The sequence below is a fragment of the Petaurus breviceps genome, unplaced genomic scaffold (assembly GCF_028583685.1).
Source record: "Petaurus breviceps papuanus isolate PSGF00001 unplaced genomic scaffold, PetGlider_PUasm1.0 90919, whole genome shotgun sequence".
In the NCBI taxonomy this organism is placed as follows: domain Eukaryota; kingdom Metazoa; phylum Chordata; class Mammalia; order Diprotodontia; family Petauridae; genus Petaurus; species Petaurus breviceps.
Window position 1 is genome coordinate 13,724,085 of NW_027187378.1, and position 24,199 is coordinate 13,748,283.

The 24,199-nt window shown below is 35.8% G+C and overlaps 1 protein-coding gene across 5 annotated transcripts in view; it reads right to left on the minus strand.

Moving 5' to 3' along the window:
- Positions 1 to 24,199, minus strand: part of RALGAPA2 (Ral GTPase activating protein catalytic subunit alpha 2) — a 440,153-nt gene that overhangs the window by 179,092 nt on the left and 236,862 nt on the right. For all 5 annotated transcript variants that reach the window (XM_069075497.1, XM_069075496.1, XM_069075495.1 and 2 more), the window contains 3 exons: positions 21,615 to 22,383; positions 17,294 to 17,365; positions 11,118 to 11,241 (listed from right to left, as the gene is read on the minus strand). In XM_069075497.1, the coding sequence (XP_068931598.1) occupies positions 11,118 to 11,241; positions 17,294 to 17,365; positions 21,615 to 22,383 (965 nt within the window). The remainder of the gene's footprint in view (positions 1 to 11,117; positions 11,242 to 17,293; positions 17,366 to 21,614; positions 22,384 to 24,199) is intronic.

Sequence of the window (24,199 nt, forward strand, 5' to 3'; positions counted from 1 at the left end):
TATATATATATATATATATATATATATATACTATTATTTATACTATTTTACATGTAATTGGGAAATAAGATATACAAGCACTAGGGCATAGAGATCCACTGGAAAAGTCGAAAGGGGTATGGGAGAAAATATGGGAGACAGCAGACTGGAGGAGGGGATATCCTGTGGGACTGCTATTTTGGGGCGGTGGGTAGGGGAAAAACAGGGAGAAAATTTGTAACTCAAAATCTGGCGGAAATGAATGATGTAAATCAGAAATTAATAAAGCATTTAAAAAAAAGGTATTCCTATGGTTTTCTGAAACCATCCCACTTTTCATTTCTTATATCACAATAGTATTCCATCACAATTATATGTAACATCTTGTTCAATCATTCCCTAATTGATGAGAATCTCCTCAATTTCCAATTCTTTGCCATGACAAAAAGAGCTGTTATAAATGTTTTTGCACATACAGATCCTTTTCCCTTTTCATTTGATCCCTCTGGTGTACAGACTAGTAGTGGCATTGCTAGGTCAAATATTAAGCATAGTTTTATAGTCGTTTTAGCATAGTTACAGATTATTTTCTAGAATGGTTAGACTACTTCACAAGTCTACACACAGTGTATTGGTGTCTCTTTCTCCCCTCATTTCCTCCAGAATTTGTCATTTCTGACAGGGTAAGGTGGAATCTCAGATTTGTTTTAAATTCAATTTCTCTTATCGTTTAGTGTTATGACTGTAGATACCTTTGATTTCTTCTGAAATCTACCTGTCTGTATCTCCGACCATTTATCAATTAGAGAATGGCTCTTATTTTTATAAACCTGATTCAGTTCCCTATGTATATGAGATGAGGTCTTTATCAGAGAAACTTACTATAAAAGACATTGATACTACTTCAATATCATACCTTTTAGCAAAATAGTTTCCAAGATTACCTCTTTTAATAGGGGCTATTTTGGCTTTTGTTTTAAATGAGGTCATAATTGCTATCCCTGCCTTTTCTGATTGAGTTGGAGCTTCTGACCACTGCCACTCTGAATGCAGTCTTCCTTTTATCATGCCCCACCCTTTTTCTTAGACCCTTCCCCTCCTAAAATAAATTTCTATATACAACTGAGTGTATACATGTGTGTGTATTTATATATATATATATATGTATATATATATATATATACATATATATATATATATATACACACACACACATATATACATTCTTCCCTCTTTGAACCAACTTCCAATTAGAGTGAAGTTCAAGCGTTGCCCACCATGGCCCCTGACCCATTCTCCTCTCCACTATAAAAACTCTTCATTGTATGCCTCTTTTCTGTAAGAAAAATTCCCCATTCTACCTCTCCCTTCCACCTTCTCCCAATGCATACCTCTTTATTACTACTGTGTGTATGTGTGTATGTGCACATGCTTGTGTGTGTGTGTGTATATTTAGATCATCCCAACATAATCAACTTACACTCATGGTCTATGTCTATGCAGATTTGTTTTAACTGTCCTGATAAAGATCTTAGGAGTCACATGTATCATCTTCCCATGTAACAATTTAAACAGTTATCCTTATGGACTGCTATTTGATTTGACTTTCATGTCTACCTTCTTTATACTTCTCTTAAGTTTTGTATTTGAATGGCAAATTTTCTATTCAGCTTTATTCAGGAATGTTTCAGAGGGCCTTATTTCATTAAACGTTTACTTTTCCCTATGAAGGATTATACTTGGTTTTGCTGGGTTGGTTATTCTTGATTCTAATCCTAGCCCCTTTGCCTTTCAGAATATCATATTCCAAGCTCTATTCTCCTATAATATGGACATTGTTACAATTTAACAGTGTGATGCTGATTGTGAATTTATGATACCTGAATTTTTGTTTCCTAGATGCTTGCAATAGTTTCTCCTTGACCTGGGAGCTTTGGAATTTATTTATAATATTCCTGGGAGTTTTCATTTTTGGATGCCTTTCAGGAGGTGATTGATGGATTAAAAAAATTATTTGACTCTCTGTATCTAAGATATTAATGCAGTTTTCTTTGATAATTCCTTGAAAGACAGTATTTAGGTTCTTTTGTTTGATCAAGGCTTTCAAGCATTCTAATAATTCTAAAATTTTCTTGGTTGAATCTATATTCCAATGGTTATTTTTTTAATAATAAGGTTCACAATTTTTTCTATTTTTTCATTCCTTTGACTTTTTAAAAAATTGCTTCTTACCATCACACTGAGTCATTAACTTCTACTTTGACCAATTCTAATTTTTAAGGAATCACTTTCCTCAGTAAGCTCCTATATCTCTTTTTCAACACTGCCAATTGAAATGGCAAGCAAATAAGTACTTAGCGCCCTGTTTCAGTTGAGCCTTGCCCATGATTATATCAAGTTTCTGTTAAGAAACAGAACTGTGAATCCCATAGTAGGAGGGACTTGCCAAAGACAGGAACAGGAACTACATAAGAGGTAGGCAGGGAGGAGCTAATGATCATATAAAAGCAGAAGCACAAGCCAGGAGAGAGTAGAACTGAGAAGGGAACACTTGTGGTGGCAGACACCCCACCCTGTCTGTTCTGTCTGTGTCAATTTGTGTTTATAATACTTTGTACAGAAGCCCTGCAAACTTACTGGAAGCCCTGAAAGAGGATTTTCTTGTCTGTTTGCAGAAGTCTTGGAGGAGGGTTTCAGAAGTCCTGGGACTATACTGATGATTTGTGTTGAGTTCTTAGGCCTTGTTTGTGGGTCTGCGTTGAATTCTCAGACCTTGTTTGTGGGTCTGACAGGCAGATAGTGAAATGATGATGATGTTGGCAATGTGTGTGAATGTTGTTTTGGCTCTGTAAAGCTTTGTCTTCCTAGAAACAGAAACTACAAACGACTTGAGGTGGACTGGACACTGGAGAAGGAGTTGAGAGCTGCCTGCCTGTGAATCCAGGTGACAGTTGGAGCTGGGACCACAGAAGAAGAACCATGGAATGCCAAGCTCAAGCCAAGATGAAAAGACCTCTTCCTGGGTACTTAGTACTGATTGAGAAGATCACGATTTACTGTGACCTAGGGGTGGGAGAACTTTATGCTTTGTACCTTGCACCCCTTAGGGATGATTAAGTTAAGGATGACTGCAAATTAATCTCCAATCAAGAAGGAAGAAGACTTTTTGACTGAGAGATTAAGACAATGTGACCTAGGGGTGGGAAAACTTTTACCTTTGTATTTTGTGTCCCTTAAGGAGGATTGCTCCTAAAGGATGACTGAGTTGAGGACATACTGATTGATAGCTTTTGTTTAAAATTATGTGATCACTTTAGTGATAAGTTGTTATGTTATATCATTGTGAATGCTGTACTTTGGTTTCGGTGAATGTTTTACTTTAGTTTATTGCAGAAAAAATAGAGAGTTCACTATACTATGTGATCAGAACCTTAAAGCTATTCACAGAAGCAGTCCTCTGGAGAGGTACTCATGCTTAGCGTTAGAGTAAATAAAACAGAACAAAATAAAACATAACAGAAGTCCATATAGACACCAAAATATTAATAGAAGAACTTTGTCTAATAGTAAAGATTTTGGAAAAAAAATTAGATGTCCTTTGATTAGGGAAATGACTACACAAACTTTGATACATGAATACCTTAGATATTTTAAAATATATTTTTTTATTTGTTATGTTAAACATTTTCCAATTACATGTAAAAAGTAACATTCATTCTTTCCACCTCTATTTTACCCTCTGGTTCTAAAACATCAGGGCAGTTTTCTTTGAGAACTTCCTGGAGGATGCTTTCCAGGCTCTTACTTTGGTCATGGCTCTCAGGCAGTCCAATAATTTTTAAATTATCTCTCCTGGATCTATTTTCCAGGTCAGTGGTTTTTCCCATGAGATATTTCACATTGTCTTCTATTCTTTCATTTGTTTGGATCTGTTTAACAGCATCTTGATTTCTCATAAAGTCACCAGCTTCCATTTGTTCCAATCTAATTCTGAAGCAATGATTTTCCTCATTGAGCTTTTGAGCTTCTTTTTCCATCTGGCAAATTTGGCTTTTTAATGCTCCTCATTGCCTTTTTGAGCCTCTTTTGCCATTTTAGTTAGTCTATTTTTTAAGATGTGATTTTCCTCAGTCAGGCTGTTGACTCTCATTTCATAATTTTCTTGTATTGTTCTCATTTCTCTTCCCAATTTTTCCTCCACTTCTCTTATCTGCTTCTTAAGGTCCTCTATGGCCTGTAACCAGCTTGTATTTTCCGTTGAAGCTTTTGGTGCAGGAGTTCTGGCTGGCGGCTGGTCAGGTGTGGGGCTGGGCTTGGCTCCCAGAGCACTGTGCTGGCCGATTCCTGCTGGCCTGCCGGGCTGTCCTCAGCAGAAGGTTAGCTTCTCTGTGACATTTTGTGGGTTCTTCAGTTCTGAAGTCTCTTTAGAGTCCCCTTTTTACATGGATTGGGGAAGGTGGAAGCCAGAGCAGCAGGGAGTTCCTGCTTCTACTCTGCCATCTTGACTCCGCCCCTGTAGCCTCTTTTTTGATCATGACTTTCAGGAAGTCCAATAATTTTAAAATTATCTCTCTTGGATCTATTTTTCAGGTCAGTGGTTTTTCCAATGAGATATTTCCCACTACTATTTTTTTATTCTTTTGATTATGTTTTATAATTTATAGATTACTCATTAAGTTATTAGCTTCCATTTTCTCCATTGTAATTTGAAGGAAGTATTTTCTTTTTCTTGTTTAATTAAATTTTATGCTTATTTTTAGTTTACATCTTTCTTTGGCACAAGATTTTGACTTACAAATTTTCTCCCCGTCTCTCCCCTACACACCACCCCCAAAAGAATGATCCCACTGTATACCCCCTCCCCAGTCTGCTTTCTCCTATTTACTCCACCATCCCCACTCTGACTTTCCAGTAGGACAAGATGGATCTTTATAACCCAGCACCTGTATATCATATTTCCCAGTTGCATTAAAAATAATTGTATTTTTAAACATTTGATTGTAAAACTTTGATTTCTAGACTCTTTTTCTTCTTCCCTCATCACCCACTCTTACTGGGAAGATAAGCAATTCAATATAGGTTGTACATGTGTAGCTATGCAAAACATTTCCACAGTGGACATATTCTAAAAAACTGACTATATTTCCCTCCATCCTATCCCACCCCTCACTTCTTCTATTCTCTACTTTGGTCCTGCCCCTCTTCTAAAGTGGGTGCTTCCAACTTCCCTTCCCCACAACCTGATCTCCCCCTCTCCCATTCCCTTCCCCTCTACTCTACTGTAGGATAACATACCCTATTTAGTGTGTATGTCATTACCTCCCTAAGCCAAATTCAATGACAGTAAGGTTGATTCATTCACATTTGCCTTCCTGTTCTTCCCCTCCATTGTAACATTTATCCCTTGCCTCTTCTATATGAGATAATTTACCCTATTCTGTCTCTCCCCATCTCTTCTCATTATATTCCTCTCTCACCTCTCAATTACACCTTTTAATTATCATCCCTTCCTATTGAATTGGCCCTGTGCCATCTGTCTATGTATACCTATACACACATATACACACACTCACATATGTATTCATATACCCATATGCCCTCCTATATATACATATATTTGTATGTGTGTGTGTGTGTACACATTTATATTCCCTTCAACTATTCTCATACTGAGATAAGTTTCATAAGTTACAATTGCCGTTTTTCTATGTAGGAATTTAAATAGTTCAACTTTAATAAGTTTCTTATGATTTCTTTTCCCTGTTTACCTTCTCATGCTTTTCTTGCTTCTTGTATCTGAATGTCAAATTTTCTATTTAACTCTGGTTTTTACATCAAGAATGCTTGAAAGTCCTCTATTTTACTGAATAACCATATTTTTCCCTGAAACATGATACTCAGTTTTGCTGGGTAGGTGATTTTTTGTTTTAATGCCAGCTCCTTTGACTTCAGGAATATCATATTCCAAGCCCTCGATCCCTCAATGTAGAAGCTGCCAGATCCTGTGTTATCCTGATTGTGTTTCCACAATATTCTAATTGTTTCTTCTTGGCTGCTTATAATGTTTTCTCCTTGATCTGGGAATTCTGGAACCTGGCTATAATATTCCTAGGAGTTTTCTTTTGGGGATCTTTTTCAAGAGGTGATGAGTGTATTCTTTCAACCTTTATTTTGCCCTCTGGTTCTAAAACATCAGGGTAATTTTCCTTGAGAATATCTTGAAGGATGATTTCTAGGTTCTTTTTTTGATCATGGCTTTCAGGTAGTCCAATAATTTTTAAATTATCTCTCCTGGATCTATTTTCCAGGTCAGTGGTTTTTCCAACGAGATATTTCACATTGCCTTCTATATTTCCATTTGTTTGGATCTGTTTAATAGTATCTTGATTCCTCATAAAGTCACTAGCTTCTGTTTTCTCCAATCTAATTCTGAAGGAATGATTCTCTTGAATGAGCTTTTGAGATTCTTTTTCCATATGGCAAATTTGACCTTTTAAGGCATTCTTCTACTCATTGGCTTTTTGGCCCTCTTTTGCCATTTGAGTTAGTCTATTTTTTTCATTCTTTTTTTATATCTTTTTAGAGAGTGAAGGCAGGACATCTGGGGTTAAGTGACTTGCCCAAGATCACACAGCTATTAAGTGTTAAGTGTCTGAGGCCAGATTTGAACTGGGGCCCTCCTGACTCCAGGGCCAGTACTCTATTCACTTAACCACCTAGCCACCCCACAGTTAGTCTGTTTTTTAAGGTGTTATTTTCTTCAATCAGGTTGTTGACTCTCTTTTCATGATCTTCTTGCATCATTCTCATTTCTCTTCCCAAATTTTCCTCCACTTCTCTTATCTGGTTTTCAAAATCCTTCTTAAGCTCCTCTATGTCCTGTGACAAGCTCATATTTTTCTTGGAAGTTTTTGGTGCAGGAGTTGTGACTTTATAGTCTTCCTCCTATTCCATGCTTTGATCCTTTTTGGCCCCAAAAAAGGAGTCCAAAGTGAGATTGCTGTGCTTGCTTTGCTTCCTTTTCTTGCTCATGTTGCCACTCAATTACTTGACTTTTGAGCTTTTTGCCACATTAGAACTCTACTTCTAGAGTGGAGAGCTTTGCCCTAAATTGCTGGCGTTTTCTCAGCTACTGCAGCTATTAGTTGGGTGCCCTCTTAGAAGCCTCCACAGGCTCTGGAACACTAGTCATGCAACCCACGACTCCACCCTAGACAGCAATCCAGATCCAAGCATGTTAAAGAAAGAGTGATTACCCCTGGACTGGATGCTTGGTCACCCTAAAATCTGCAGGCCATGAGTTCTGAAGCAGCCATGGAGCAGCGGCAGCATGACTGCCACGCCTTGGCTGCATCTCCTTCCAGGAGGCAGAGGCTGGACCACACTCCCAGACTCCCTGTTCCCAAAGTCCACTGACCTCTCACTTTATTTTTGGCATTTATGGGTTGATAATTCTAGATACCACCACAGCTGCTAGTGATCCACTCTCCCAAAGTCCCTCCAGCCCAGGCTGGTCATGGCCACCCTGAGGCTAAAACCATGGTCTTAATCAGGCTGGACTTGGCTCCCAGTGCACTACCATGTACCCTTCCTGTCAGCCTGCCAGGGTGTTTTCAGCAGGCGATTTGTTTCTCTCTGTTACTTTGTGGGTTCTGTCGCTCTAACGTTTGTTTAGAGTCATTTTTAATAGGTATTTGAGGTGGTTATGGAGGGGGCATACGGAGTTTTCTTGCTTCTATGCCGCCATCTTGGCTCCACCCCAGGAATTATTTTCTTTAGTGATATTTTGGACCTCCTTTTCGATTAAGCCAATTCTGCTTTTTAAGGCATTATTCTCTTCAATGGCTTCTTGGACCTCCTTTGCCATTTGGGTTATTCTATTTATTTATTTGTTTATTTTTTAAAACAATTGGTGTTAAATAACTTGCTCAAGGTTACACAGCCAGTTATTTCTGGGTGTGGTGCTAAGTGTCAGAGCCCGGATTCGATTCCCAGGTCATCCTGACACTGGAGCTAGTTCTCTTACTCGTTGTGCTACCTGGCCGCCCCTATTCTATTTATTTTTTAAGATGTTGTTTTCTTCAGTATTTTTTAGCAAGCTTTGTTTTTCATGATTTTCTTGCATCATTCTCGTTTCTCTTCCCAATTTTTTCTCTACTTCTCTTATTGATTTTCAAAATCATTTTTTGCGCCCTTCCATGGCCTGTGACCAATTCATAATTTTCTTGGAGTATTTTGATGTAGAAGCTTTGCTTTGTTGTCTTCTTCTGGTTGTATGTTCTTTTGTTCTACATTACCAAAGTAAGATTCTATGGCGTGACTTTTTTTATACTGTTTATTCATCTTCCCAGCCAAATACTTGACTTTCTAACTCCAGACTTCAGGGGTTTTGTATCAGCTGCTGGATCTGCCATCATCTGCAGGTCCAGAGCCCCAGAAGCAGATGCTGCTGTTTCCATCACTGCCACCCTGGACCTGGGGCCAATCCATGCACTCCTCTTTCACCCAAATCCCACAAAATGCCCCCACAGACCTTCCATGCTGTTCTTGGTGTTTGTCGGTTGAGAAGTGTAGAAATTGTCACAGCCGCCAGAGATTCAGTCCCCTGAGGCCTGCTCAGGCCCTGTCTGTACCTGGAGCAGCCCATACCAGACTGAGCTCCACTCCCAGCCCAGTGTGATATAACCTTCGTGTTAGCCTTCTAGGCTATATTGGGCTGCAGATGTGTTTCACTCTGTCATTTTGTGGGTTCTGCAGCTCTAGAATTTGTTTAGAGTCATTTTTTATAGGCATTTGGAGTGGTTTGTGGGTGAGCTCAAGCATGTTCCTACTTTTATTCTGCCATATTGGTTCTACCCCTGCTGATTTTGCTTTTTAAGGAGTTCTTTTCTTCAATGAATTTTTGTACTTCCTGTTTCCATTTGGTCAATTCTGCTTTTTAAGGAGCTCTTTTATTCAGTGAATTTTTATGCCTTTTTTAGCATTGGGCCAATTTTTTTTTAAAGGTATTAATTCTTCAGTAATTTTTTGTGCCTCTTTTACCAAACCATTAATTCTTTTTTCAAAATTTTCTTACGTCACTCTCATTTCTTTTCCCAATTTTTCCTCTATCACTCATTTCTTTCTTGAATTCTTCCAAAAATTTCTGATGGGTTTATGTCCAATTAGCATTTTTTCTTTAAGGCTTTGCTTGTAGCTGTTTTCATATTGCTGTCTTCTCCTGAATTTGTGTCTTGGTCTTCCCTGCCACCATAGTTGTTTTTTTTTCCCCTTTTCCCAACCTATTTCTTGACTTAGAACTTGATGTTAAAGTTGGGTTCTTTTTCACCTGGAGGTGGGGAAGCTGTCCCAAGTTTCAACCTTTTCATGCTGCTGTTTTCAGAGCTAGTTTTGGGGATATGTATATTTTCAGTACTTCAAAGGTGGTGTCATCTGGAGAGATGTGGTCAGTGTCCTCCTGCTTATGCACTGATATTTACCCAGTTCTAGCTACAAGCCCTAGAACTCCTGTTGGCCCTGGAACTGTGACCATGTCCTTTGTTCTCTTATAGCTGCAAGTCCTATTTTTCTTCTCTGCCTTAGAATTTTGACCAGGCCTTGTGATCAACTGCCACTACTTCTCTCCCTGGAACTGTGACCTAAAATTATATATGGGCAACAGAGTTGCCAATCAGAACCAGCTGCATTCAGTGCCTGCAAAGGGTCCCATGTAATCTCTTTTGACCAGATGACTCCTTTTTTGTCCTATGGTTAAGAGCACCCAAAGCTGTTGCTGCTGCTGTCACAGTTGCTGCCAGGATTGGCTGCTGGTGATGCTCCTGTATATGCTTGGGGCCAGTACCTACGCTGGTGTCACAGAACTATCCTGAAAAACAACTAAGTTGGTTTAGGCTAGAAAAAATGTCTCTAACTTTTCATTGGCTCTATTTGATTTAAGGTATTATTTTAACATTCTTTGAAGAGGAATGTCGGGGGAGCTCCTTCACCATCTTGGTTCTGCTGACCCATCTGTGATTTCTATACAACAATAAAATCACAAGTCTAGTTAAAAGCCCTACCTTAAGAATATCATTTAATAACATATATTTTTCTCCATGACTAGAACTGATCTTAGAAAATAGGTTTGAATGGATATTTAATATAACTAAGAGAACTCATTCTGCTTTATCTTTTCCCCATTATATCTTATTCATTCCATCTTTCTAGTATTTGACCTCTTTTTAAATCTCTCTTCTCTATTAAAGCCATTGTGTTTTTGCCGGACAACTCTAATTTGCTTTTCTTATCTTACTATTAGATATCTTCTCAAGTGAAGAGCTCATTTTTCCTTCCAGTTCAGGTTATAACAAAATAACATGTTGGTAGGAGAACTAGGTGTTTTGTATGGCTGAAACCTCCTCTATTTCCCTTTTTCTCCTATTGAATCTACAAGCAGACTTTGAAACTCAACTCAAATTCTAGGTCTTTATTCTCCTCTCTCCTCAGAGTATCACATTACTTTCTGATTTTCTTTTCTAATGCATGATGTTTTATTTTTTGTTATAGTAATCTATCTATATAACATCCCACACCATAATTCTACAGAAGTATAGAAAGTATTAAATTGCAGCTATTTTATTAACCAAAAGAACACTAATAAACGGTTTTTTGAATCATTACTAAAAACTGTAATAGTATGAGTAAATGACAATTAAATCGCTTTAAAACTTGCTAAGTATTTTACACACTTACCTCATTAGGTCCTCACAGCAATCATTTTCAGAAGATACAACAAGAATTATTATCCCCAATGTGCAGACCAAACAACTTAAACTAAGACATATTAAATGACTTACTCAATGCCACAGAGCTACTGTTAGAGGTGGGAGATGAGCCCAGGTCCAACTGATAATTTCAAAACAAATTCTCTTTCTACTAAATTTTTATTAAAATTTGTATTTTTAAAGTTATTAGGATGTGCCTAATAAGTGCTGAAACCCAAAAGTTAACACTTCCATCATAACAGACTCAAAAATTATTGATACCTTGGCTATTTCTAAAGTAGACTTCATAAGTCAGCATAATTTTACACAGAAATACACAAAATAACCTTTAATTTCCATCAGTTGCATTCAATTAATATCTGTTAAATGGATTACCTCCCAACCAAGGCCAGCAACGAAGTCTTCATATGCCTGGCTTCCTCTTGCATTTGACAGTATTGAGCATTTGTCTTCTTGTCCTTCAGCAATGTAAAACACTGCAATCTTGTGAGTTTCACGGCTGTACGTTAGAAGAAGATTGAAATGAAGTATATTTATAATGCATAGGAAGTTGGGGGCACTCACTTAAAATGGGCTGGTATATAATTTCTTATACTGTTTAAGATTTCCTCCTCATTTTGATTTAGGAATGTTTCAGCTAGGCTTTGAAACAGACAAATTATCTATTCAAATTTTACATTCCTAGACTCTGAGAATTAAGATTCAATATTGTAAAATTCTATAATTGTAAATCACTAAATTAATAACAACAATAATAATAATTATGAACTTTAAAAAATGTCATCTTCTAGTAAGAACAGATTCTTAATTTGTCTTGCTCAGTAGAAAGTAAATGCCCATCCCCAAATAATAGGACATCTTCCCCTTCTAAATGTGTAACTGAATATATGCTATGAAGTTAGAAAAAAAATTTTGGCTGAGAAAAGAATCAAATGGTTTTGTCCATGAAAGGTTTATTAGTTCGTACTGATACTATATTAGCTTAACTAAGACATGGACCAACATACTTATTATATTTGACTACTAAACTAATTTCTGCATAAATAATTAGATTAATGGCTCAAAAAACCTTAAGTTTATATTACATAGACATTGCATGTTGTTAATAATGTAAATATTTCGGGGTGGTTAGGTGGGTGGTGCAGTGAGTAAAGCTCTGGCCCTGGAGTCGGGAGGACCTGAGTTTGATTCCAGCCTCAGACACTTAACAAAAAAAAAAATTAGCCATGTAATCTTGGGCAAGTTACTTAACCCCAATTGCCCTCCAAAAGGCAAAAAAAAAAAAAAAAAAAGAAAATATTTCCCTCCCCTGCCCCAATATCCAAAGCCCTAAACAGGAACAACTCAATTCATTGCCCTTCCTCTACTGAGAAGTCATTTTCTCTTAGGGTGTCTTTTTTTTTAATTAGGGTTGCTAATCTGCTTATCATTGTATTTCTTTCATTATTTTTGTAGAGTCTAATGGGAAATAAAATCTTTTAAGTCCTATAAAATAAAGTTTTATTTCTCCTAAGAAGCATTTTTTTTTCTGTTGGCTAGTTTTTAAGTCCTAAATTTGGTGGTGGTGGGGGGGGAGGTTGTTGTTGTTGCAGGTTTTTTTGTTGTTGTTTTGGTTTGGGTTGTTTTTTGCTTTTGGGAAGGCAACTGGGGTTAAGTGACTTGCCCAAGGTAACATGGCTAGTTTTTGTGTTAAGTGTCTGAGGGCAGATTTGACCTCAGGTCCTCCTGACTCCAGGGCCAGTGCTCTATTCACTGGACCACCTAGCTGCCCCCTAAATTTGGTTTAAAAAAAAAAAACACTCATGAACAACATAGGCTGGAAGAGTATAAGTTCCTTAAACATTTCCACACATACAAATTAATTATATTCTTATTAGTTATAATTTATTGAAACTCAACTAAATTTTAGACAAGAAAAATGAGGTTAGGGGCGGCCAGGTAGCACAGCGAGTAAGAGCACCGGCTCCAGTGTTGAGAAGACCTGGAGATCGAATCCCGGGCTCAGACACTTAGCATCCACCCAGAAACACCTGGCCGTGTAACCTTGAGCAAGTTACTTAACCCCAATTGCTTAGGGGCGGCCAGGTGGCTCAGCGAGTAAGAGCACCGGCTCCAGTGTTGGGATGACCTGGATCAAATCCGGGCTCAGATACTCAGCACCACACCCAGAAATAATAACTGGCCGTGTAACCTTGAGCAAGTTACTTAACCCCAATTGCTTAAAAAAAAAAAAAAAAAGAGGTTAGATGAGAGGACTTAGTAACTGGGAAGAAGGTTTCATTTGATAGGACTAATATCTTACAGAAAAGGCATTCTTCAGACTATGATTTCTAAGGAGTCTTTCAAGTTTGCCTGTTATGGGGATTCAGAAACAATTAACGACAATTAAGTGACAGAAAATATATTACTTTATATGGAGTACTGAAAAATGTTCTAATTGCAGATGTATTGAAGCAGGTAGGTGATAACTATTGGCACCATATACCTTTACCTACTGGTCAACTGGGACATGGTAAAGATAAATCACTAAATTAATTATAATAATGATAATAGTGAACCTTGGGAGACCCTGTTATTTATTTGTTGAGACTGGGTCTCCCTATCTCAACTTGGAAGTGACCAAACTATTCAAGGCTCTCCTAATCTAAGTGCTAAAGCACTACTAATTAGCATGACAGTTTTGACATGTTTCATATCTGACCTGGGTTGGTTCACCCTTCTTTAGGTAAGGTAACCTGGTAGCCCCTTGTTACCAGGGACTCACACCATATTAATGACAAACTTAGTATAGATACACAATCAGCATAGCCCACTGAAGTTCAGAACTCCAGAGCTCAAGAGATCCACCAGCCTCAGGATCTCTGTTGACTGAGATTATATGTATACACAATTATGCCTGGCAAACACATATATCCTAAAAATCATATTTAACAATTGGGAAATTTGGATTGATCCCCAATTCTTTACTATAACTAAATCTATGTTTAATTAAAAATCTCTGGGAGTTCTATGGAAGCAGTCAAAGGAAACATACGCAATATTTATTTATGAACTCTTAGACCCAATTGAAATGCATCTGTCCACTCTCCTTCAATTTCAGACTTTTAATTTTGAAATATGAGGTTCTTAAACATTTATTTGCATGTCACAGAAATACAATCATTTAAATCATGAAAAGTTATATGTTACAGAGGTGAGAAACAATGACCTTTAGTGCTAAAAATTTAATAGATTTGATATATTTCAAATTTAGGGAAACTAGAAAATTGGATAGTTTTTCAACCTGTAGATGATCTTGCATGTAATGTGTTTGTAGTGCTAACAACATTTCACATCCACAGGATGCAGGAATAAGTGGGAAATACAGAGACACAGACCTATGTGCTCATTCCAAATAAGTCCAGACAAGACCAAATGAATTTCCTTATGCTTTTTCAAATTTTTGTCTTTATATTACAAACCACAATTCAAAAACAGGTGGCCTTCCCTTCATTTTAATATATACTTTAATATATACGATTATTACTATTTAAGCAGCAAAACTATTCATTAAATTTGCCCTATGTCTAGCACAATTCTTTGTGCATAATATCTACTTTACCCATATTCTGAATTTAATTAGCTGCATTCTTACATTACCATTAAAATATATACTAATAGCAAACCAAAAGCACATATTCTTTAAATGATGGTAAAGTGGATTCTTTGTATTTCCTGAGAACAGGGAAAGATAATAATGTTAATACTACCATAGGAAGAAATCAATTTAAATAGGAAGAATAACTGTGAAGGTTGTGGAATATTTAAAGATGTTACTAATGAAAGTAGTTTAAAATTTAAGGTCCTACATGTAAACTGAGAGAGAATAAACCCTTCTAGATGTACAATTATAGAATATATTTACTTTTTTGAATTCAAATAGAAATAGTGAAAATATCAATTACAGTGATAGAAGTTGGTACCCTTCTTAGTTGTCAAGGAACATTAAATCCAAGGGATGGAGGTTTAAATGAAGGTTAATTGGGGGTTTGGGGAGTGGAGATGATTTGACAATAAGCTTTTCAAAAGTAATATTTTATAAATGCAACAGCACTTCAGGGAACTAATTCAACTGTATCTCACATAGCTCAAATCAATTAAGACTAAACAAACTGGCCATAGTTATAACTTTTTATTTGTTTAACCCAGAGTGAATAGAATAAAATAGAATATATTTAAGTATGGAAGGTCATTCTGTTTGTTCAATGATAGAGAATTCATGGGACACAAAAGAACACCATTCAAGCTCTGTTCCTTATACAGAATTTCAAAAGTGAATTCATTCTTCCTCTAACCCCATAGCAGTTATACTTGAAAATAAGAATTAGGATGATAGAAAAAAAAATAAGAAAATTGTTGTTAGGATTAAGGTTGCGGTTTGAACCTTTTAAAAACATTCTTATTCAAACCCACAGTTCTAAAAGTCATAAAAAATATTTCCCTGTGAAGCAGGAACCAAGAAATTTTAATATTGCAATGTAGGTATCTGATATCTGGAGAGATATTAATTTTTCTATTGTTAATTAATTTTTGAATACTACATATAATGCAACAAATGTATTTCTAAAGCACTAATCATAATAGAAACTAAGCTATTTAGGATAACAACTATGTAGATGGAACAAACTAACCCTTTAAGCTTTTTGAAGGAAAAGTCAAGAGTAAATTATGTCTTTCATATGTATGTTCCAGAAGCTTAAAGAAGGCAGTTTTGCTTCTAAACTGAAAAGCCTTAATAGTAATTATGAAGTACCCTAAATAAACAGGATAGTGTTTTGAAAGAGAAGAGGATAAAGAGACAAAAAAATAAAGTGAATGGGAAGAAAAACCAAGTCCCTATACAAGGGTAAATGTGAGGAGATGCTAACTGGAACACAACAAGAATGACTCTTTAGTAAAGTTTTATAAAATGAGGGGAAGCAATATACAAAGTGCCCCCCTTCTCATTTTCTTCAGTGACCTTCATAAAAGCATTTAGAATGTTTTTAATAGAATTTTAAATATTGATTCTCATTCTTATAGTCTTCTATACTTTTGTTCGAAAGGAAAAAAAAATACTAATAATGTAAGTTTGAAGTACAAATAATGGTGACATGAACCAAGCCATTTTTGTTACCTTAAAGGTGGCACTGAACTTGGAAGACCCGTCATACCTGTGTTTTAATGAGAACTCAAAGCTAAATGGAAAAATGAAAACAAACCTACACATTATATCTTACTGGAGAACTATTCTTTTATGAAATATACAACTGTCAGATTATTTAAAAAAGAAAGAAAAAAATGCACTAAATAATTTGTATGTAGAATAGTTGATGCTCCATAGATGTTTGTTACCTGAATACCTAAAGAGTTTTAGGACAAAAACCTAGGTATATATCTAAGTCTTTTACACTTTTAAAATATTTCTAAAAGTAAAAACTATAATTTCCCCAGATGTTAAAATTGAGGTATGTCATGACATGTCAGGATAAAGCTATTTTACTAGTTCCCCTTTCTTTATGCTTTAAAAGCCATTTAATCTTGTTTCCTATCAAAGGTAACAAGTTGTTATTGCTGAATTTAGAACTGTAGGATTTAGAGCTAAAGAGGGCATTGAAAATAATCTTTATTTTTTCAGTTCAGTAAATATCATAAAACATACACACACACACACACACACACACACACACACACACGTGATTTTTAAAAGTTAAGATAAAAATAGGGTTGAGATAAGACATGATTTGGCTATTCTACTAAATTTTCCCAAGGATTAACATTTGGGAAATTTGTTATTCATAATGGATTTTTAGGATTATAGGTAACATAGGTCAAAAAAAAATCTTTCAGCAGCAGTGCTGAACTATATACCACAGATACTGAAGTTAATATAGGCTGCAGAAAAGGCCTGTTGGTCTAGGAATTCTATCATTTTGGAAAAGAGAGCTCATCTCTAGTAATTTGTAGCAGAAAAATTTTGAAGTCTGTGGTTGTTAAGATAATAAACAAAGCATAAAATTTGGTATCATTGAACTCTCACCAATTATATATCAACAAGTATGAATATAAAACAAATACATTTTGGAGATGTCAGATGTATAAGCAAAGATGGGTATGTACATCTATAGATTATCTAAATAAAGTAAACATTTCTTCTGAGGATGTATTCTTTTCTACAGGTTTACCTGCTAGACTTATCCCTTCATTTTATCAAACTTGTTATCCAAAAGATGAATGGCCAGAAAATGAGATGGTCCAGTTATGTAGTGAGAATCAAGGACATTCTGGGTTGTACAAGGATTAGAGGAAGTTCTTAGTACACTGATTGGAGTCAGTATATAGAGGATTTGTTGTTGAACAAGAGTTATATAAGAAAAGAAGCAACAGATGACTTGCAATTTGTTACTTTGGAGGAATTATGCACACTAATAAGATCACAATCTCATCAAATCTCATCATACTGAAGTAACAGCTATACATATTCTCATTATATATAGTAAGAATGAAAGTAATTTTTAAATAGAATTACATACCACTGACGTGAGTCCAAATTTTTTAACTCTCTCAACAATTTAGAATTTTTCTTCAGCAGATGAAAATTTTTTCTATAATAACAAAAAATCAAAAATTTTGGGAAGATGAATCATGTGAAACAAAAACAATGTACTATGTAATGAATACTCCTTTTATAAATTTCAACCTGAAGAAAATATCAAGGAAAATGAAATAAATAGATTCAAATGCAAGTTTTACATATGTTTTAAGTTGTCTTACTGCAGTCAATTACTACAATCAATTATTTACTGCAATCAATACTGATGTGATATTATTAATACTATAATCAATTATTTATTTAGCTCTATGCAGATATGAAAAATGCTTTGCATATGTTATCTCATTTTTTCAACACAATGACTTCATGAGGTAGGTAGTATAAGTCATAGTAGTATGGAGATTTTGAAGATGTTTTCCCACAATAGAATGAAAGCTACTTTAGGACAGGGACTATTTTTATTTTTCATTGTATCCCTAGTGTCTAGTACAGCACCTGGCATAAAGTAAGCACTTAACAAATGCTCTTTAAAATGAAGAAATAGATTCAGAGGCTAATTAACTTGCCCAAAGTTACACAACTTTGTAGTTGTAGTAAAGGTAGTAAAGGCAGAACTTATATCTAGGTCTTCTGACTCTAATACTCTTTACATCACCTTGCTTCTTCAGAAAAATAACCTGGTATCAGAGGTGGCAAACATTAATTGAACGCATTTTAAGCGTGTGTGTGTGAACATATAATGTCAGAAACATGATATACAGAAGTCAAATTTGCTTCAGATCAAAGAATGTAACAAGGAGAATTAGGATTCATGACCAGACTATAGCAAAAGAAACAGAGCTAAGAGAAAACAGGGGAGAATGGCACATTATATGTTAAATATACAGACAGAAGACATTTCAATACTTCAGGAATTCATCAGCATGATGAACCACTAAAATCAAAGGTAAACCTCCCTACAGCTTAACAGATAGTCTTGGAGAAGAGCTAATAACCTCTCTAAAGTTAGCTGGAATGGTGCCTGCATGACGCACACTGCTCATCAATAGACTAGAGTCTTGACACTTGAACTTGAATCTTTGGTACGCTGTTAGGATCTCACAGAGCTTGTAGTCTACTGTCAGATATTATTTGAGAAATAAGGGTAGCTTCCACACAATGATGAGACCCTGGCATAGGACCTTACTGAATACAGAAATATGGTAGAGAACAATTGGGTGAGGATAAAATTTGAAAAAAAACAAAAATATATTTTTCTAATTTAAATTCCAAAACTGGAGGAAAGGTTAATAAAGATCACTCATTTTAATATCAGCTGGAGTCTAATCTGCTAAATAAAGACTACTCTCTATATCTTTATCTTTGCTTACTAACTGGAAAAGGTCAATTGTATCTATTGTTCAAAACAGCACAGATAAAGGATTAAAACAATAATCTAAGGGGCCTGCACAAGAGAAGTAGAAGTCAGTATGTAAGAAATACAAAGAGAGAAGAAACAAATGGGAAAGCAGAGCCTGGGTCATTGAGGTCAGAGAACAGTTGGTACTGTAGAACTGGGTAAACCAGTCATCTGGAACCAAGTGAGCAGCCTGAGGTGGGATTATCCAGATACTGAAATAAAGTGTCAGGAAATAGTCAGAAACTGGGAGACAAGTTGAAGTCAAAGCATACATATTAGAACATTTAGGTCTGGAGTCCAAGAGGTCAAGATAACTGGATCCAGAATACAGATCAGTCATCTGAATGGTAAGGATCAGGACCCAGTAAAGTGGGAGAAAGGTAGTAAAAAAGAGTCCTAAGTCAATATAGTATAACAGAAAGAACAAAGAACAAGAAATCAAGACTTTCTTCTCCTGACTCTATCACTTATTAGTTGAGTGGGGGGCAATGAGGTGGCACAGTGGATAGAGTACCAGCCCCAAAGTCAGAGGGACTTGAGTTCAAATCCAATCTCAAATACTTACTAGCTGTATGACTCTGGGCAAGTCACTTGTCCCCCAAAACTGTCCCCCAAAACACCAAAAGCTAATTAGTTGTATGATCTCTGAGCATGACAATTAATCCTTCTCAAACTCAAGTTTCCTCCAAAATAATGAGAGAATTGGAATAGACCATCATTCTAAAATTATGATTCCATGTTTACTGCATCAGGTTAAGTGCTAGAAGAAACCTTAGATATCATCTCATCCAAACCTGTCTCTTTTTATAAGAACCTTATGCCTAGAGATATTATGTGACTTGCGCCAAGTAAACAGAACTGGGATTTGAACCAAAGTCCTTTTTAATTCCAAATCTATTTTTTTTTCCATTTCACCAAAGACTTGTGGATATAATCATTGTACTTCTCTTTGAATTTCTGAAAAGTTTTGGAGAATGGTAAGGTTGCTAGAAGCCTGAAGGATGGTCATGCACATATACAGATAATCTGAATTATCTGGTAAAAAAGTTCCTGTTTTTTTAAAAAGAAAGATGTCTGGAACAGATTAATTTTTTAACAGAGATAGTTTGAACATTAGCTACCTGCATAGTGGATGGCATGTTAGATTTGGAATCAGGAAGATTTGTATTTAAATTCTACCTCAGATATTTAGTTAGCTGTATAACCATGGGCAAGTCACTTAATCTCTCTGAGCGTTGGGCTCCTTAGCTTCCAACTGGGGTTAAAAAAAATTATCTATCTCCTAAAGTTTTCATAAGAATCAAATGAGATAATATTTGTAAAAAATGTTTTGCAAACTATGAAGATACATCATTATTATCAATAACTTGGTTGGCAAAATTCTGGAATGGGTGGTTTCTGAACACTATGAAAATGAATCAGTGATGGTAGAAGTGGGATCATTCAGAAAAAAATATCATATATAACAAGGTAATTTTCTTTTTCTACAAAATTATCTCAACAGAGCAGAACTGGGACTAATGGGGAGAAGTTAACAGGGTTTCTTATTTTGTTTCTGGATAAGGAGGAAATTGTTAACAATTGAAGTGTTAAAAAAATTGCCTTTTGAAGTAGTAAGTTCTAATCATGAGAAATGAACTATAGGACAAGATAGAAGAGATTCCTACATGAGGACACCTAAAGATCCTTTAATAAGAAATTGTATAATAACAGTAATTCAGACATGATCATTTTTGGTTAGATGATGTTGATATTGATGATGATGATGATGATGAGTCACATGCACTAGTACACTTAAATTTTCAAAGTGTTTTCTTTACAAAAACCTTGTGAAGTTATTATACCTACTAGATGAGTGAGCAGAGGATCAAGGGAAATCAACTGATTTGCCCACGATCATAAGGGTAGTACATAATAAAGCCAGGATTCCTGTCTCCAGTTCTAATATTTTTTCGATCACACCAGATATGATCTGCATATTTTGTCAAGAAGATGGCTAATAAGAAGCCATCTAGCGTCTCCTTAAATACTCAAAATGATGGGAATATCATTACTTAAAAAAAAAAAGAAATGGGTTGTTTTTTGAACAGAATATTAGAATATTCTCTGATATTGATATTGATCTTGACTCCTTGTAACTTTTATCTAGTGGTCTTAATTCTACCTAAATCTACCTGTATCTATATAATATAGCCCCAAACTTTTCCACCTGAAAGTCCTTTAAATAAATATAGACTTTCCTCTAAGTCTTCTTTTATAAGATAGAACATCCCCTTGTTTCCCTGCATTACATGGGTGATTTTACTAAATGGACTTCAAGGTCTTGTTCTAATTCCAAAATTCTGTGACCTCTGTAAAACAGATGGTATAAATACTAGTATGCGCACTTTAGATAGGAGGAAACCAGTGCTCAGAGATGCTAAATGATTTGCTTAAGATAAACACTGCATGGTGGCTGGTAAACACAAATCAAACACAGATCATCTCAAACTCAATGCCCTTTCCATAAAATCTCACACTAAGCCATATTAGCAAAGAATGCTAACATTTGAAGTAACTTCTTGAGATCTAGATAAAATATCAATGCAACACAAAAATCAACAACTTAGTTATGTAAGATCCAAAATTAAAGAAAACTACAGTCAGATCAAACAAATAACCGATAGAAAGCAAGATGTTGCTTTCATATCAGTGGCTGGCATTAAGTGCAAGAATTGGGATTGCACTCTTTATTCTGCTAATATCTTAAATTTGGTAAAAACACTCACACCTATCTTGAGGCTACTGAAATAAATTTAAAATGTGAAAAATAATTAAAGAAAAATCTCAAAAGTAAAACTTGTGATAAAAAAGCAATAGATTAATAAGATAAATAAAATGAAATGAAATAATGGAATCATACCTTCTATCCCAAGAATTCATTCCTAAATCATTCAGTAGTAATCTACAGAAATAAAATGGACCTTGTGGCTCAGAAGGAACTGGTTGTTCTTGATTGGGAACTTTCATTGTAACGTCAGACCCGCACCTATGTACATATTCCGCTTCTTGGGCATTCTGATACAAAATTGCTTTGATGATCTCTTTTTCTTGATAATGACTCATTCCAAATGGGGGTGGTGAAGGAGCATTTAGGTTTAGCTGGGATGGCAAAAGGCATTCAGGGCTTGCATTGCCAATATTTTCAAGTAATTTGTCAAGCACATCATCTACTTCTTCAATCTGAGAAAAATCTTTATCTGGTTCAAATGTCTGCTGTCTACTGTCTGAAATCACAAATGAATTATTCCTCTTGTTTTGTGCTAAGCAGCCTTCCAAAGGTCCATATAATATCTTGCTATCCCAAGAATACTTTCCAGAGATATCTCTCACAATAAGCCTGACATCAGAAAGGGCCCCTGAGGGCCTCCCTTCTGTTCTTTCTGCAGGAATCTGAAGGTAAGACATAAGGGTATTGTCATTAAATACAAACAACTGTAGGTTTGGACTTCTGAAGACTTCAGAAGAGAGCTCAGGTGACTCAAAATATGCATTGTCATGATTTTCACTAACAAGGCTGTGAAGAATAGCAGGGCCCCCACTCAGTGGATAGTGACTCAAGTGGTTTACTAGATGTGTCATCACCATACGGGCAGTCAGAGGTATTAATTCCAAACTCCTCCTCCGTTTTTCTATAAAAATAAATAAAGAATAATCAGAGATGGCAGAAACCAATCATTAAAATCAACACTAACATTTCAAATTTCGTTTGTGGCTTTTTCTTGAAACTTTGGCAGACCTATTTTCAATTCTGTTAGGGATTTTTTTTTTTAAAGAACTGTCAGACCTATACTTCTGATTATCCAGGCAGGCCCCAACCTATAAAAAGGTTATTTGTATTTGGAACTTGAAATGTATTTTCCCTTAGAAACACTATTATAAATGGTAGCTAAGTTTCTGGGTAAAGTGAGAAAAATCTAGTTCATTATCAGCACTTATTTAGAGCCTACTATGAAAAGACATTATTTTAAACATCGGTAACCCAGAGAGGTTAAAAAAATTCTTTTTTTATTGTGTCTAAAATGAGTTATTTGGTGCACTATGATGTTTCAACTAAATTCAACAAAAATTTGTGAGGCAAATTCTTTGTTCAGTAGACTCTGCTAGGTGCTAGGAATGGAAAGATTAAAAAAAAATTAAAGTTCCTGCAATCAACGAGTAGACAATAGGGTAAAAGGGAAAGAAAAACGACACAATTGTAAGTTAGAATATATGCAGGGTTAAAGGAGGTCAGTGAGGGATGAGTAACTGAGGAGTGAAATATCGATTCTTGATGAAAGAATCAGAAACATTTTCATGGAGAGGAACACACCTGAGCTGTGGCTTTGAAGGAAACGAAGGATTACAAGAAGTGGAAATCCTTAGGGAATAGTCAGTCCATTATTTAAATTGCCAGTAAAAAGAGACCAGAGAAGAGGAGCACAAAGCAAGATCAGGGGATGGCTAGTAGCAGAGGTAGGCTGAGTCAAGGAGGGATTGGAAAACAGTCAAAGAAAGATGGAATCCTTTCCAGGTTGGAGACAGACCATAGAGGGACTTGAACAGTAGGCTAAAAAGTTTTCTTTTAATGTCTGGACAATGGCAGTTACCAAGTTTACTGAATAGGGAAACAATGTAGCATCCTAAGATATGGAACTGGAAGGGTCAAAAACTGAGCATTAGGAAAATTACTCCAGCAATGGTGTGAGGGAGAACAGGCAGAAGGTTGACACTCTAATCTGAGCAATAGTTACTGAAGCCTTAATTTAGGTGATGGGAGTGGAAACAACAGTAAAAGTAACAAAACTCGACAAGTGACTGAAAGTAGATGGTGATGGAAAGAGGAGTAACATAATACTGCAATGCTTTGAGAGTCTGGGTGACGGAGAATACCAACAAGAACAACAAAAAAGAGGAAAGTGGGAAGAGTGGCAAGTCGAGGATGAAGATGGTAATTTCAGATAAGACTGAAGAACATAACATTAACACTTTGCTTTGAGTATTGAAGCAGAGGGAAAAGACTGGTGAATTTATTATTGCTCTTCCCTGGCATACTTCAGCTGAATTGACTGCCATTTAGTTATATGACACAGATTATTAAGGAGAAAACTAATTCCAGGTTCCTCCTAAAATTTTTTTTTAAGAGATCTGTCCCATTTCTATAGTATTTTCACTAATTAAATGAAAAAAAAAAGAAAATAAATAATTTTAAATTTCATTCCTCAATAACAAAGTCTATTTTATTTTTAACATTCTTTTCTTTTTACATTTTGAGCACCAGGTTTTCTTCCTCTCTCCTTACTTCTACTCACTGAGGAGGTAAACAATATATCATACATGTGAAATCATGCAAATTTTCATATTAGCAGAATTAAGGAAGGTAGGAAGAAAGGAAGGGAGGGAGGTAGGGAGGGAGGGAGGGAGGAAGGAAGGAAGGAAGGAAGGAAGGAAGGAAGGAAGGAAGGAAGG